Source organism: Dasypus novemcinctus, chromosome 25 (genome assembly GCF_030445035.2).
Source record: "Dasypus novemcinctus isolate mDasNov1 chromosome 25, mDasNov1.1.hap2, whole genome shotgun sequence".
NCBI lineage: Eukaryota > Metazoa > Chordata > Mammalia > Cingulata > Dasypodidae > Dasypus > Dasypus novemcinctus.
Genome location: NC_080697.1, coordinates 23,413,508 through 23,430,870, shown reverse-complemented (window position 1 = coordinate 23,430,870; position 17,363 = coordinate 23,413,508). Strand labels below are relative to the sequence as shown.

At 44.9% G+C, this 17,363-nt stretch overlaps 1 protein-coding gene across 7 annotated transcripts in view; it reads left to right on the top strand.

Moving 5' to 3' along the window:
* PTK2B (protein tyrosine kinase 2 beta) overlaps positions 1-17,363 on the top strand; it is a 137,131-nt gene that overhangs the window by 92,138 nt on the left and 27,630 nt on the right. For all 7 annotated transcript variants that reach the window (XM_058287809.1, XM_058287813.2, XM_058287811.2 and 4 more), the window contains 12 exons: positions 10,499-10,561; positions 10,774-10,828; positions 11,677-11,817; positions 12,162-12,236; positions 12,851-12,952; positions 13,701-13,818; positions 14,393-14,432; positions 14,885-14,931; positions 15,458-15,508; positions 15,934-16,031; positions 16,960-17,044; positions 17,262-17,362. In XM_058287809.1, coding sequence (XP_058143792.1) covers positions 10,499-10,561; positions 10,774-10,828; positions 11,677-11,817; positions 12,162-12,236; positions 12,851-12,952; positions 13,701-13,818; positions 14,393-14,432; positions 14,885-14,931; positions 15,458-15,508; positions 15,934-16,031; positions 16,960-17,044; positions 17,262-17,362 — 976 coding nt within the window. The remainder of the gene's footprint in view (positions 1-10,498; positions 10,562-10,773; positions 10,829-11,676; positions 11,818-12,161; positions 12,237-12,850; positions 12,953-13,700; positions 13,819-14,392; positions 14,433-14,884; positions 14,932-15,457; positions 15,509-15,933; positions 16,032-16,959; positions 17,045-17,261; position 17,363) is intronic.

Genomic DNA, 17,363 nt, shown 5'->3' with positions numbered 1-17,363 from the left:
TGTTCATTCCATCTCTCCCACTACCTTTTCTGTACCCCTTACTTGTCTTAGAACAGTGGTTCCTTAATCTGGTTACAAATTATAAGCATCTGGATAGCTTATTAAACTAGAAGACCCAGCCCTGCCCTTGGAGACTCTGCTCAAGTAGATCTGGGTGGAATCTTGCAAGATGCATTTTTAGCAAGCTCCCCTTGTTATTTGGATGCAGTTAGCCTTAGCCTCGTATCAGCTGAGAGAAGGATTTCAAGACCATTGCCAGGGAAACCTTTGGCAACTGGTTGCTTTTTTTTTTTTTAGGAGGTACTGGGGATTGACCCAGGAACCTCATACATGTGAAGTAGACACTCAACCACTGAGCTACTCCCACTCCCCAACTGCTTATTTTTGGTTTGTTGTAAATCTTGTTTCACGGGACTGCCCCAACTCCATCTGTGATCCTAAAGTTATAGAGTAGAATCCTGCTGATGCTTCTACAGAGTTGGGCACCATTAGGGATGGAGCTTATGGGCCCCTCACTGGGGTTCTTGGGATGAAAAAGTGAGGTCCAAGTTTTATTTCGGCATCTGAGACTGTTGACCTTTGTGACAAAATAGCCAAGGACAACCTTGGAGGATTCCTCAATGCTTCACCATTTGAGGATTCTGTCACTACAGACAAAGGAACAACCAGGGTCCTTCTGCAGATAATTCTTCAGTTCCTGAAGCTTGTAAGAGGACAAACCACTTCACTGCATTTGGCTGTGACCCTGGGAATTACGTGCTGCAGGGTCACTGGCAGGCTATAAAGTATAGTTTATTGAATGAGCCCCTTTATGCCTTTCCAAGACCACTGCCACTCCTCTGACCTGCATCACATCCCACACTGTCTCTTCTTCACCTCTGAAGTTAGACATCTAATAACTCTAACTTCAGAGGAAGCTCTTAATCTTTTTATTTAGGGCTCTAAATAAAAGGGCTTACCTTTACCTTTTTATTTAGGGCTCTAACATCCAGAACTCTAGTATGGGTTTGAGACTACTCTGATCCTTTGTCATCTGTCGAACCATCATCACTTAGTGAAACAGCCGCCCAGAGAAGACCCATTAGCTTTGTAGTTCATGATTTCCTCCAATCCTTTGCAAACTACTCTTGGTCACGGCTTCGGCACCAGGTGCTGTGCAGAACGTGCTGAATGACACAGTGAGGAATCAGACATGGTGTCGTCTATAGTCTCTTCAGGAACTCACAGTCTAGCAATGCCTGCTGTGTTAGCAGTTGAAGATTATCCACAAACCCACATTTACTTTATGAAAGGAATGTAGTGTGTCATATCCCCAGTGTCTGAGGAATGGGTCAGATTGAAGGTCCTCTTCTTATGTGTATATTAGGGAAAAGCATGGAATGCACCTATTTTGTAAGCCAAATAGAAAATTCTCAAGCCTAATAATCTTTGTATTTAAAGTGAAATACAAAGCTATATACTATTATGGGATATTTTAAAGTCAAGTTATGGCTATTTCTCACCAAGAGAGTCAAGATACATTTCTGAAAATCAGGTCATAAGGCAGAATTTTCCAGGGCTGTAGTTCTTTCCTGAAAAGGTTCCAGGGTACAGAGTTATCTACAAAACATGGATGGGGAAAAGCTCCTTGTACTCTTACATCATTGATTGTGTCACCTGCCTACAGATATATGTTGTCTTCCAACAAATTAATAAATAAAAGTATTCTAACTTAAAAAAGAAGCATGATAGGTACATGAGATATAAGACTGGCAAAATAAACCCTCAACGGGTTCAAGTCTTATCAAGAAGCAATTGGGCATAATGATGTAGAGCAACGGGTCTGAAGGTTGGCTGCTGGATTTGAATCCAGGTCTGTTATTTTCTGTGTTAATGGGATCAAGTCACTTAATTTGTCTGGACCTCAGTTCCTTCATCTGTAAAATGGGAATGATAATAATAATAGTTGCTACCTTATAGGTAGCAAGGAGTAAATTAAGTCAATGTATTTAAAGTACTTAAAACAATGCCTAAAAGAGAAGTGTTCAATAATATTAATTATTATACTAATTAAATTTTCATTGATTTATTGAAGATGCTTTATAAATGCCAAAACTATTATTTTACCTAAATGTTCTTTATAAATTAAAATTTGAAATTCATGGCTCACAGGCTAGAAATTGGTACCTGCCCAGTTGAGGAATCCGATAGCCTCTTCCTTGACCTGAGGCACTCAGGACCATTGTCCATCCCCAGCAGAACCCCAGAACACTCTGACCTATTTCTTAGGTCAGAGTGAATGTGTAACCCAAGGTTAGTTAAGTAGTCACCGATGATAACTTTACAGTAAGAGAAAGAACATTCGCCTTACTTCAAAAGACATTTTGCCTTGTAGTTAATTTGTAAATGTTGGCAGTGAGCTAATACTCTCATTGCTTTTTAGAAGAAAAGTTCAACCAACTGGATTTTGCATAGATGTTTCTTTTTATTATTTTTATTTTATTTACAAACAGTATATATCCATCAAACATACATTACCCCCTATTAGCTGGTAACCTCTAATCTACTTTCTGTCTCTACAAATTTGCTATTTCTAGGCATCTCTTATAAGTGACATGATACAATAGTTGTCTTTCTGTGTCTTTGCATATTTCACTGAGCACAGTGCTTTAAAGGTTCTTGCACAATACAGCATGTCTCAGAACTTCATTCTTTCTTTTGACCAAGTAATATTCCATTGTGTGTATGTTCCCCACTCTGGCTATCCATTTGTTGATGGACACTTTTGTTGTTTCCACCTTTTGGCTACTGTGAATAAGGCTGCCATGAACAGGTGTACAAGTTTTTGTCTGATGTTTCTTTACTTTCTGCTGTCCTTACCTGGATTTCAGTCACAGACCTGTACCAGGTTGTATTAGTCAGCCAAAGGGGTGCTGATGCAAAGTACCAGAAATTGTTGACTTTTGAAAAGTGTATTTATTTGGAGTAAAAGTTTACAGTTACAAGGCCCAAAGGAGTCCAACTCAAGGCTGCTTTCTCACCAAAGTCTGTTGCCACGTATTGAAGCAAGATGGCAGGCGATCTCTGCCTGGTCTCTCCATCCCTCTTCCTCTTAAGGCTCCATGGTCCCAGCTTCTTCCTATGTCAGCTGTAGACTGGCATAGGACTCATCACTCATGGCTTTCTATATCCTTCTGGCATATGGCTCATTTCTTTCCAGGCCTTATCGGCTGCTCAGTTTCTCTGTTCTCTTCAACTGCAAACTATCAGGTGAAAGACTAATTTCTCCCCCAAAGTCCTAATATGAACAGGTAATTTAATCAAGACATGTCAGCTGAATCTAATGCATTCAAAGGGTCTCATACCCAGAGAAAGAGCCCAGTTTACAAACATAGTCTCCCTTTCAGGGATTCCTAAGTAATCTCAAACTGCCACACAGGCCAACAGACCCTGCTGTCTCCCTGGTACAAGCTACTCAAAATTGCAGGGTTGGGCTGGAGAAAACAAACCAGGCACTAGAGGCTACTCCTATAAGGTGCACCTTCTTTCAATGATGGCAGTTTATTTGGCAGGTTTTTCTTATTAACAGCTGTTGTAAAGGGGCTTGGTGCAGAAGATTGCAAAGCTCAATCTGTGGGGAAAGAGTACCTCTGATTAGTGGTGGAGATTGGTTCTCCTGGACATCCCAATAAAGTTTTTGTGTTGGTTTGTCTATTTTTATTAAAGCAGCTGTAGGTCTACAGAAAAATCATGCAGACAATACAGAGTTCTCATATATACCCCCACCCGCAGTTTTCCTTGTTATTAACATTTTGCATTAGTGTATTTTCATTACAATTGTGGAAACATTATTATTATAATTGTATTATTAACTACAGTCCATAGTTTACACTAGGGCTCACTATTTGTATTGTACAGTTCTATTCTGTTAACATATATATATACAACCTAAAATTAATTATATTACCATTTGCATATATAATTTAGTGGTATTAATTACATTCATAATCGCGAGCTACCATCACCACCATCCAGTACCAAAATTTTTCCATAACCCCAAAGAGAAACTCTGAACCAACTGGGCATTAAGACCCATTCCCCAGCACCACCTCTGCCCCTGGTAACCTGCATTCTAATTTCTGCCTCTATGAATTTGAATATCCTAATTCTTTCATATCAATGAACTCATACAATATTTCTCCTGTTGTTTCTGGCCTATTTCACTCAACATGATGTCTTCAAAGTACATTAATGTTATGGCATGTATCAGAACTTCATTTCTTTCTATGGTTGAATAATATTCCATTGTGTGTATATACCATATTTTGTGAGTTCATTCTTCTGTTGATGGATATTTGGGTTGCTTCAAACTTTTGGCAATTGTGAATAAAGTTTCTATGAATATCAGTGTGCAAATATCTGTTCAGAATCCTGCTTTTAATTCTTTGGGGTATATACCTGAAAGTGGGATTGCCAAGTCATATGATAATCTATGCTTAACTTTCCAAGGAACTGGCAAACTGCCAAGCAAAGGCTCTATTTTGCATTCCCATCAACAATGCATGACAGTTCCTGTTTCTCTGCATCCTTGTCAGCAATAGTTATTTTCTTTTTTTTAAATAATAAATATTCTATTGGGTTTGAAATGGTATCTCATTGTGGTTTTGATATGCATTTCTCTAATGGCTAATGATGTTGCACATCATTCCACGTGCTCATTGGCCATTTGTATTGGAGAAATGTATATTCAAGTTCTTTGCCCATTTTTAAAACAGGTTCTTTGTCTTTTTGTTGTTGATTTGTAGAAGTTATTTGTGCATTATGGGTATTAAACCCTTAGCAAATATATCACATCCAAATATTTTCTTCCATTTTGTGGGTTATCTTCTCTCTCTCAAAAATGTCCTGTAATACACAAAAGTCTTTAATTATAATGAAGTTCCAATTATCTATTTTTTCTTTTGTTGCTTCTGCTTTTGGTGTAAAGTCTAAGAAACTATTGCCTATTACACTAGACACACACGTTTGATGCTGTTTTTCTTTGGGGTCAACTTGACACACACTCAATGACCATCACCAAGTTCATGGCTTAGACAAAAACACCGGTGTCTTTCAGATCCTTCGGTTTATCTTCCATTACCTTTTCTTTTTTTGCCCAGTTTCCTGTATGAATATTAGGTCTCAGAACCACATTTTGGCCCTGAAGCTTTAGTTTATTTCCCTAATTTGGGGAATATCACAGATTTATGCTAGTTAAGTACCTAGATTTATTTGGGAGCCATTTATCTAAGAGACTAGGAACATACTGAAGCCAAAAATAAAAACTGTTCATTCATTTAGAAATAAAAACACCAAAAAAACTATGATACTAGTGTCATCTTCTAAATTTGACTCCATTGTTCAACTATTTGGTCTTTTGAGGCTAGTCCATCTTTAGGGCTCCGTTTCAGTTATCTACATCATACCTCCCTTGGGGACTATCTACAGGTGTGGCTGATGGTGCTGATATTGACAAGAAAGGTGAGCTGGAGCACCTGGGGCATCCTGAAGCCCTTCTGGTGCTGCCTCTAGTGCAGGGGTTCTTAACAAGGGGTCAATGAGCTTGAATTTAAGTTTTAAAAGACATTATTCTTGTAGAAATGTGTTGGTGTATTTAGCACACAGTATAGTGTGGCATTAGTAAGGGACCCGTGGGTTTCACTTGACTGGCAAAGGGGTCCGTGGGACAAAAGAGGTTAAGAACCCTCTGTGTGTCCCTCTGTGGGCCAGTGGCCACTCTGTGGCTGGGACTGCCGAGATGGCATTGGAGAGACATGGATCTCCCAGTCACATCACCCACAATCTCAAACTCCATTCTCTACATCCCACCTTCATGATACAAGGTCTTGGACAGCAGTAGATCCTGCAGTTAGTAGGGCAGAATAGCGGTCTCCTGGGTCACAAACATGTGAGTGACTGGGCACCTTTGTCTAAGGTGATTCTCAGAAACTGCTCTTCAGTGTATGAGAAGGGCACTCGGTAACATAGGCAATGAGCTGATGGCTTAAGTATGTTATCTGAGCTTCCATTTTTCCTAATAAAACATTTTTTTCATTCATTACCTTCTTAATCATTCTAAAATTGCTATTATTATTTCCATGTATGTTAATTCCTGCGTTAATTTTGAAATTTGTTTACTTATCCATATAGCCAATTCCAATTCTTTTAATTAATGCTTATTAAAATATCCCAGTCCTCAGAATTCTTTCATCCCAGGTTTCAAAGCTTATTCATTCATTCATTCAGCAATTATCAATAACCAGAAGTGACTTTTAGAGACCACTGTCATGCTGGCCAGGAAGCATGCCCTACCCTCTCAGGGTAATGCATCCCCTCTGCCTGGCATATCCTCACTCCCCTTTTCAGTATGGCAATCTCTTCTTTATTGTGGTTGCTCTAGAAAATTTTCTGAGCCAGTGTTACCTGCTTACCCTCCGCATTCAGAGAAAACCTCTGGGCACTCCTGTGAAGTGTTGATTGTAAGCATTGTGGTCCTCTGCTCTTCTCAGTGGGCCAGCCCAAGGCTCTCTCCCTCTTGAAGCTTTTCTTAGCAAAAGCACTGTACTTTATGTATACTTCTGTTAGAGCAATGATAACATGTAGTAGATTGTCACATTCTTGAGGTCCAGACTGGTACTGCCTTATATTTTCATCCAGAGTCCCAACTTGGTACTTCATCAGAGCTCAATAAATATTTGAATGAATGAAGAGCTTTGAAAAAACTGAAATCCTCTACTTAGGTGGACATGTCCGAACATTTCTTCTATAGAATTAAATAATTATGTCCAGCAAGCCAATTTATTCAGTTACTGGGAAATACATTTTGCAGTTCACTCAACCTAGCAGGAAGAGTGGAGGGCCATGCTGCTTATTGACACTTCACAGGAGCACTGTGAGGTTTTCTATGAATGTGGACGGTCAGTGGGTAACAGTGGATCAGAAAGTTTTCTAAAGCTGCCGTGATTCACCATGCGAACTATGGGATTTAAACTGGCACAGCCCTAACACTGTCGCTTCCTGCAAACACTTGTAGCAAGCGTGCTTCAGGTGGAAGGTGAAGGGGGAGACTCTTCCCCCCTGGAGAGAACATTGGATAGGCTTCTCATATCTTGTAGGCAAATAGCATCCCTGCCTAACAGTCATCTGGTTTCCAAAGCCTGAATATGTGCCCTTAATCAGCTGGACTAGTCATTCTCAAGGAGTGAAAATATGCCTTCTGCTGCCCTACTGTCAGACACCCAGCCAAGAGAGAGGTGGCGTTAGGGAAGAGTCATTCTCATTAGTTTCCTAAATTTCTCTCCTTGGGTCAAGTTACTAGGGTTTCTCAAGCTCAGAATGATTTACATTTTGGGCCAAATAATTCTTTTTATGCAGGCCTGTCCTGTGCATTGTAGGTTTAGCAGCACACCTGGCTTTGACTCACTAGATGCCAGTAGCAGACCTCTGCCAGGTGTGACAACCAAAAATGTCTCCAGATGGAGAGAGGATGTGGCTCAAACAGTTGAGTGCCTGCTTCACACATAAGAGGTCCCAGGATCAGTTATCAGTGCCTCCTAAAAAGAAAAACCTACTACAAGCAAACAAACAAAAAACTAACTCAGGGGAGCCACTGTGGCTCAAGGACTGAGCACTGGCTTCCCACTTAGGAGGTCCTGGATTCAATCCCTGGCCCTGATATCTTAAAAAAAAAAAAAAGTCTCCAGACATTGCCAAATATTTGGGGGAGTAGGGGAGTAGAGACAAAATCACCCCCAATTGAGAGCCACCGAGTTAGACTATTGGAAGATCTTATACTCATACCACATTTACTTGAATTATCCATATGACCAATTCTGCACTGAATGAGATCTTCAATTTACTACTTTGACTGCCAGGACAACCAAACGCCAGATCTACACTAAATGCTAACATCTATGGTACCACTGCAGATTTGTTGTATTATCTTATGTTTTGATTTCATTCTGTTATATATGAACATATTTTAAGACTCCATATCCTTGCATCCTTCCATGGAAGGAGATAGGATAGAAATATACATTTTAATATTGTCAAATGTATTCAGTAAATTCAATAATATTTACTGAGCCATTTAAAGATATTATTATTCCTTAAGACTCATTCTAATGCATTCATTCTTGACTTTACAAGAGAATTTTTATATGAAATATTTTATCTTCTCTTTTCCCTCCATTCTAACCTATGGCATTTTAAAGAAACCCAATTTTCTATAATTAGAAGTAACCACTTTAATTATTATGCCCCTGTCAACATATCTCATTCTTTTTTCTCACACTTACTTTGCATCGCTTTTTCTCATCTCAGTGCAATGACTGAAGTAATTAAGGGTGATGACTTGGTGTGTGTGTGTATTGGGGATTAGGAGGTCAGAGGGGCCATAGTCAGGAGGGAGGCCATGAAAAAATAATGGCCTTCTCTGAAGAAGGGATTACACTTAGTCTCTGCAGCTCAGGGGATCAGTGAGAAGGAACAGGAAAGAACTTTCTACCAAATAGGACATGTAACAATGGAGCAAGCTGCCTAGGCATGTAGGAGCCCAGACAACTTGCATTATGATGGTTTGACTGAATTCATTGCCTTAATTTTTTTTTTTCAGGTAAAAGGGGGTCATATTTGTTCAATGTGGAATGTTTTCACCCTATAGGAAAGGAAAAGAAAATACCAACCTCACCAGAATTCCGTTATACAAAGATAACTTCCATTATCAGGATAGATTCATTCAGATTTTTTCCAAGGCATTTACATTTTTTTCTAAAATTGGGACCATATTTACTAAGTAATAAATACTTATTTTGCTGGACAATATATTCAGAACACCATTTATTAAAAATTGTTAAGGCTATGTAACATCTCATTTTAAATTTTTAATGGTGATTTCTTCTATGATTTTATAATTTAGTTGTTCTTCCCAATTACGTGATTTAAAAATATTTCCTGAGATTTCCTGAGATTTTTTTGTTTAGATGTTGCAGTGCTAAAATGGTTTTTTTGTTTACATTCATCCCATTAGTCCACCTAGAATAAATATTTTAGAATAAAGTGTGAGGTAAGAACCAAGCGTTACTATTTTCTTTCTTTATTTTTTTTTTCAGATTTATTTTTTATTTGTTTTTCTCCCTTCGCCCCCACCCCAATTGTCTGTTCTCTGTGTCCATTTGCTGTGTGTTCTTGTTTTTGTCCGCTTCTGTTGTTGTCAGAAGCACGGGAATCTGTGTTTCTTTTTATTGCGTAATCTTGCTGTGTCAGCTCTTCGTGTGTGTGGCGCCATTCCTGGGCAGGCTGCATTTTCTTTTTCACTGGGCGGCTCTCCTTACGGGGCGCACTCCTTGCGCATGGGGCTCCCCTATGTGGGAAAACACGCCTGCGTGGCACCACACTCCTTGTGTGCATCAGCACTGCACATGGGCCAGCTCCACACAGGTCAAGGAGGCCCGGGGCTTGAACCGCGGACCTCCCATATAGATGGGACCTCCCATGTAGATGGTAGATGGACGCCCTAACCTTTGGGCCAAGTCCGCTTCCCATCCTTACTATTTTCTAAACACAGTTAATTATCTAAATCCATTGCCTTTGAATCGTAAGCTACTTACTTCTATGGGCTTATAGTATCAGTAGCACAAAACTGTTCCCAGAGTAGATAAGGACATCTGGTTAAAGGAACAGATTACTCCAATATATGATCAAGAGTGGAACAATATCTGCAAAGGTCAAAGATAAGAGATTACTAGGCACAGTGACCCAACCAAGAAAGGGAGGTTGGCACACATGGGAACATTGGCTCTTTGTTCTCAATTTAAACCACAAATGTTATAAATAAATAATACATAAAAATATTAATCAAAATGCATTTTTGGGGGAAACAGGATTTAAAGGATATGTATAAAATTAATACAAGTTATCTCTGGTGGTAGAATTATTAATTGTTTTCCTTTTCTTACTCTGTTATTTCTTACTCTGTAATTTCTAAAGTTTTCATATGTAAATAATTTAATAATTACTTAAATGAGCACACAAGCACACACCCATGTAATATTTCAGAGACAGCAATAAAGGAAAAAGAAATCACCAGGGGAGCCCAGAACCTACAAGCTGGAGGTAGATGTTCATAGGCTGATAGTTTGAGTGTAGGCTGCCTTGGGTCTTGATTTTTTGTTTAGATGCTGCAGTTGGAACCAATTCTTCCTCTGCCCAATAACAGGGCAGTCCTAGTTCTGGGTCTTCCAAAGTACAGGGCTGGAGTCTTTTTTAGGAATGAAACTTATGGGTTTCCTATTTTCCTCATGATTTTTTAAATATCAAATTTTATGACTTTCCTAACTGTCTCCCTCCCAGAGTCTCCCCTCATCTGATGGGGGATGGGTACTGGGGGCTTCTGGGCCAGTGTGGGCATCTGGGTGACCTGGCTATTATGGTCATATTCTCCAGTCATCAACCTACCTCTCCATGACTTCTCTCTCTCCAGGCGGTTCTTCAAAGATATGCCCCACAATGCACTTGACAAAAAGTCCAACTTTGAGCTCCTGGAGTAAGTACTGGGAACTGTTCCCTGCCTCTTCCCTCACTTGTTCCCCTTACCTGCTTTTACTATTTGCCCCCTCCTCCACTCATCCCCAGCCCAGAGTCAGACAGGACCTGTCAGCCCCCCAATCCCATGCCCTTTCACTTCTCACTGATTGGCCAGAAGTCCAAGGTTGGGTATGAGGAAGAGTCAAATGCTGTTTTTTCTCCCTCTTTCAGGAAGGAAGTGGGTTTGGACCTGTTTTTCCCAAAGCAGATGCAGGAGAACTTAAAGGTGAGGAAAACAGGTTGGGGAGGAATCCAGAAAGGCCCTCTTTGTGCTGATCCCTAGGACTGAAGCTAAAAGGATCTGGTTGGAGCCAGGATCTGTGCTGCCTCAGGTCATCTGGAGATAGGACAACTAAGTGCATTCAGTGGGCTTTTTCTGTGCTGGGAGTCAGGAAATCTGGGTTCTGGTCTTAATAAGCTTTGTGGCTTGAGCACTGAGGTCAATAGCTCTCCCATCTCCCTCACAGGGTAATGGGGAAGGCTCCCTTGAGACAGTGGATGTGTGTTTTAGGCAACTGCTCACTACGCAGGCTCTGGAGACAGTCCTCCAGCAATGGGCCATCTTTCCATGAGATCTTTTTTTTTTTAAGATTTAATTTTTATTTATTTCTCTCCCCTTCCCTCCCAACCCCCCCCCCCCCCATTGTCTGCTCTCTGTGTCCATTCACTGTGTGTTCTTCTGTGACTGCTTCTATCCTTATCAGTGGCACCGGGAATCTGTGTTTCTTTTTGTTGCATCATCTTGTGCCAGCTCTCCACGTGTGCGGCATCATTCTTGGGCAGGCTACGCTTTCTTCTGCCCTGGGTAGCTCACCTTACGGGGTGCACTCCTTGCATGTGGGGCTCCCCTACACGGGGACACCCCTGCATGGCAGGGCACTCCTTGCACGCATCAGCATTGCGCATGGGCCAGCTCCACATGGGTCAAGGAGGCCTGGGGTTTGAACCGTGGACCTCCCATGTGGTAGGCGGATGCCCTATCCATTGGGCCAAGTCCACTTCCTTCCATGAGATCTTAAGGAGAGGAATCTCATTCACCACTGGCCATCTTCTCCCCGATTTCCTTCACAACAGCCCAAACAGTTCCGGAAAATGATCCAGCAGACGTTCCAGCAGTACGCCTCGCTGAGGGAGGAGGAGTGCGTCATGAAGTTCTTCAACACACTCGCAGGCTTTGCCAACATTGACCAGGAGACCTACCGCTGTGAACTCATTGTAATGACCTGCCATCTTTCTTCTCCTCCTCATCTGAATTCCTGGCCTCTCAGTTAAACTTGGGTGTGGTGGTGGGGTACTCATCAAAAAGCAGGGCCTCACTGAGCGGCTTTAAAATGGGAATGCTGCTACTAAACTTGCCTGGAGGCAGAGAACTGAAATACTGACCTACCAACTCTGAGGCCCAATACTCTGTGGGGGTGTCAAGCAGGGGGTCATCTATATGAAGGAGCTTAGGGTGGAAGAAGCTGTGTCTAGTTAAGTGAGTTTTTTTTTTCTTTTTTCAAATTTCAAATATAAAGTGGGCAGAACTGCCAACAATCTCTTCCCTCCTTGTATTCCAGCAAGGGTGGAACATTACCGTGGACCTGGTCATCGGACCTAAAGGCATCCGCCAGCTGACAAGTCAGGATGCAAAGGTAGAGAGCGATGGGGGGGGAGGGGAGATTGGCACCATCAGCCAGAAGGACCTTTTAAGGCCAGGTTGAGAAGTCTCCTTCCGGCATCCTCCCATTCTGTCCCACCCCACTGGTTCTCCATGACCCCACTGCTGAGAGCACAGGGCCATGCCCTTGGTAGGAGGTAGCCTTACAAGGAGTGTTTGGGGATGGCTGCACTGAACAGATGGTCTTTGCTTTCCTGTGATTCTCCCACACACAGAGGTGGGAGTGAGGGAGGAGAGGGGAGAGGAAGGGGCAGGAGGGACCTTTGCTCTCTGGGCTCAGTTAGAAAAGTTGCCCTTTCAATAGCAAGATTGCTGGACCAGGAGTCAGGGGATGTGGGTCCTGTCCTGGCTCGACTCCCAACTTGGTGCATGACCTTGGACAAGTCCTGGTTTGCTCAAGACCTCGTTTCTTCTTCTTCAAAGTGAGAGGCTTAGACTAGATGATCCTTCCTGCCTTAACAGTCTTTGATTCTCTCTTCTTTTCCCTGAGAAGCTCTCCAGTCCCTCCTTGGGGCCCCCTGCCCTGACCCATCCCTGGCCTCTTTCCTGGGGGATATTGGGAGGTGCTGAGGGTTGGGTTTCCCACAGCCCACCTGCCTGGCCGAGTTCAAGCAGATCAAGTCCATCAGGTGTCTACCGCTGGAGGAGGGACAGGCAGTGCTGCAGCTGGGCATCGAAGGTGCCCCCCAGGTGAGCATCTCTGGGCATTCGGAAGCTCTGAAGCAAGTGGCTGCCACTGCAGGCTGGGAGTTCTTGCCCAGGCCACCTGGGCGAGGGTGGGCAGGAGGCCAGCAGTTCCCTGGGTTCTGATTCTTATTAAGAAAACCTCTTCTAGTTCTTAGCCAAGGTACCAGATTGATGGTTAGTTATAAAGAAAACATATCAGGAAGCAATGCTGTGTATTTTTCAAAAAGTCAGGAAAGAAGTTGGGACTATAAATCTAGGGTAGGTAAAGATGATCATGTATCAAGGAGCAAATCAGAGGACTAACTTTCACAAATTGAACAATGACTCAGGAATCAAGAACTCAGGAAACTGGACTTGTAGGTGGAAGAATCGGCAATTCTTAGACTTCAGACTATCCATCTCTCCTTTTGTTCATCTGGCCCCTTCCCCACTCTCTCCCTCTTCCTGTTTCTCAGTTTCTGCTTTTACATCTTGAGCCTCCGCTGGGCACGAGGCATTATGCCAGGCCCTGGAGGAGACCGGGAAATGGCCTTCCAAGAGCTGAGGGCATTCAGTAGCGATGACAGGCTCTGCCCCCTGGTGGCTGCAGGGAAGGCAAGCCAAGCCCGGAGGAATTGCTGATGGAATCTGGGAGGGGTACGGGTGGCAGGAGTCCTGCTTTTCCTGGGAATGCAGTCTCTTCTCCAACCCCGTGGGACAGATGCTAGCCAAGGTTCTGAGGTCTCATCTTTGGCTGGTCTCTTCTCTGCAGTCCTTGTCCATCAAAACCTCCTCTCTGGCAGAAGCTGAGAACATGGCGGACCTCATTGATGGGTACTGCAGGCTGCAGGGGGAGCACAGAGGCTCTCTCATCGTTCATCCCAAGAAAGGTAGGTTTCCACTTCAAGGCAAATTGGCTGAATGGTGGATGGCAGCGTGGCAGAGCCAAGGGCCCCGGAAGCAGAAGAGGCTAAGTCGTGCCATGGAATTTTTTTACATGAGAGGCTTTGAAGTGTGGGGGATCCTGGTGCAGCCCCACCTGGACCCTACCTGCGGATCCACTCTGGGTCCCCAGCCACAGGTCCTGGCAGCACCTGTCCCTGCTGGCCCAAGGCAACAGTGGCACTGCCTTCTGGAAAAGAGGTGTTTAAAGCCCCAGGGACATCAGCGCTGTTGCTAGAACAGTGGCTCCTGTGTCCATCTCTCTTTTGCGGTTGGAACTGGAAAGCCACTGGGCTGAAACCTGTGGAAGGGACAGGAGGAAGCCTGAGAGTTTCTTCTACGAGGAAGACAAATTCAGGGCAAAGGTCTGCGTAGTTGTCCACTCTGGCTCTAAGAGAACAGAGTTGCTGGGGAAGGGGTGGTTCCCTCTCTGGGGTCATAGGAGTAGTGAGGAATCACCCATCCACCCAGGACCCTGCGTGCCCCGGCTCCAACTTGCCCCTCTTCCTCTTCTCTCCCCAGATGGTGAGAAGCGGAACAGCCTGCCCCAGATCCCCCTGCTGTGAGTGGATGGGAAGGCAGGGCGCGGGGCCCTGGGCTCAGCCTGGGTCTTCTTGGGAGAAGGACAAAGCAACGGGGAGCTGCCATTGCCACAGTTTCTGACTTCTGGGCCCCAGGGGAGCATTGGCATCCCAGCATTTTCACAAGTGGCGGTTCCCCCTCCCACCTAACCCCAGTAAAGTCTTGCAGGGCTATTCCCATGTCCTAATGCCTGCTGGTGTCACCTTGTGTGGGGGAGATTATCTGTCCCCTCCCTCCTGCCTCCTGGCAGCCTGGAGCCGTGCTCCCAGGGTGAATGCCTTCCAGTGTGGGCTGCTTCCCCAGTCGGGGGGGTGGGGGTCGGGGCCGCAGTGCAGCCAGCCCTCCAGGCAGAAAAGGTGGGCGAGCATGGGAGACAGGTGGTGGAACAGTTGCCGCGGGCTCACCGGGCTCCTGCCCTCCACTCTCCTGCAGAAACCTGGAGGACCGGCGATCCCACCTGTCGGAAAGCTGCAGCCTAGGTAAGCCTGGCCATCTGCTGCTCTCTGCTGGCTCCTGCCTGCTCTCCGGATAGCTCCAAGGATTCCCTCAAAGTTGCCCCAAAACGACCCTCCCCTGTTGCTTTCTTAAAAAGAACATTCGCTCTAGTAGCTAATATGTATTGAGCAGTGACTCAGTGTTAAACACTTCGCAGGTGTTCTTTTATCCAACCTTGACAACATCCCCCGGAAACGTTCATTTCTCAGAAAGGGGAACTGAGATGAAGCCAGTTAACCAACATGCTAACATAGCTGGGAAGAAGCAGAGCAGGAACTCAAACCCAGGTGGCCTAGTGGGAGAGCCTGTACTTAAGGTGGAGGTCACGCCACTTCTCTTAAACCTCTGAAAGCCGGGGCAGGACCCGTGAGGCCAGCCTGGCCTCTCCCCCTGCCCAGAGATGTCAGCCTCAGCTCCCGGGCCTCGAGCGTGGGGCCATGCACTTGGTTCCTGGGTGGGAAGTGCTGAGGGCGTCCTATTCATGGTGTGGCGACTCCCCTGTCCTTCCAGAGTCAGACATCTACGCAGAGATTCCCGACGACACTCTGCGGAGGCCTGGAGGTAGGTCCTGGACCCCAGCCCGCCGACTGCAGCCTGCGAAGACATGGCTGTTAAGCACATGATGCCACCGAGGAATGCTCCTTCCTTAGCTCAGGAGTGGCCCAGACGGGGGCAAATCTGAGGCACCTTTCATTTGAAAGAGGAGATAATTGTTTTTCCCCTATACAGATGGGCCTTTTGTGCTAGGTGCTGACCCTAAAATCATGGATATGTGAGCCTGCCTTCTCAGAGGACAGGGTGGTGGCTCTTCCCTGGGTCTGAGAAAATGGGACCTTCTTGATGCCCTTTCCCAGCACAGCCCCTGCCTCCTGGTTGAGGTGCTGCATGGGGGTCTGGTTCAGCCTGGGCGGCAGGGGGAGCCTGGCCCCTGAGGGATGCCAGCTGGTTTCCGCCTCTCTGGGACCCTGTTCTCTCCGCCCGTGCAGGTCCACAGTATGGCATCGCCCGGGAAGATGTCATTCTGGGTCGTATTCTTGGTGAAGGCTTTTTTGGGGAGGTGTACGAAGGTGTCTACCAGAATCACGTGAGTCCCGGACTCTTCCCTGATGCTCCTCTTTTACGCAGGGTGAGGCAGGATCTTAAATCTTACAAGGGTTGGAGGCAGCAGCCATGACACAGTGATTCTTTGTCCACCAGGCACTTGAAGTATGGATGAAATATCCAGGGAAATGAGGGAAGTAAGAGTTGTTTCTAAGGATAGCAAGACCAGGGCTCAAAATAAAAGGAGAGCTGAGTGGTTGAGCACCTGCTTCACATGTACAAGATCCTGGGTTCGATCCCTGGTACCTCCTAAAAAGCGAAAAATTTTTAAAAATAAATAAAAGGAGAACCTAAAGAAAGGGGACTCTTGGTGGAAGAGTTACAAGGGGGAGGAGGGTTAAATGCATGTTTACATGGAAAGATGGGGCAGAATTTAAGGCAGGAGTTAATTTCAAGGGCCACCAATGGGGCTAAACAAAGTTTGCCTTTGAGGCTGTGCTTCCAGCAGGCCTAGGGGGAAAGGGTGGCAAGTTAAAAACAAAACAATGAACCACATACACAACAACAATGAAAAGAGAGAGTAAGACTTGCATCAGCTGGCCTGGGCTTGAGTGTGCTCCCCTAAGACTCTCTAACTCTGGGCACATTGTGTGTGCCTTGGTCTCAGCATCCTCACCTGTAAAATGAATGGCTTGACTTACTTGATCCTCAAGTCCTTTCCAGTTCTGACATCCCCAGATTAAGAAGAAAGGGAGTGGGCAAGCAGAAAGGAAAAATGCAAAGGGGGAGAGGAAGAGAGAAAAAGAAGGTGAAGAAAGTGATGTGCTGGGCAGAGGGAGAGGGGACCCGAAGTTGCCTCTGCCTTGGCTAGTAGCAAAGCCTTGTGGAAAGAACATGGTGAACCTGAGGTGGGGACACTTTCTCTCGAGTACTAACCTAGACCAAGGGGCCCTGGCACATTCTTGTTGCAGAAAGGGGAGAAAATCAATGTAGCTGTAAAGACTTGCAAGCAGGACTGCACTTTCGACAACAAGGAGAAGTTCATGAGCGAGGCAGGTAGGTCTTCCCCAAGGGGAGGCGCGGCCCTGTGAGCTGGAAAAGACCCCAGAGAATACACAGACCTCCAAGATGGGGAGTGGGGGACTGGGGGTGGCTGAAACCTGGAAAGCGGAGGAGTTCTCTCTGCTAGGGCTTGTGTTGGGAAGTTTGCTCCCCCTTCCTCCTAGTGGATCTTTGAGCAGCTCTGGTCCATCTGTCATGTCCCCAATTTCAGTGATCATGAAGAATCTCGACCACCCGCACATTGTGAAGCTGATCGGCATCATCGAAGAGGAGCCCACCTGGATCATCATGGAACTGTACCCCTACGGGGAGG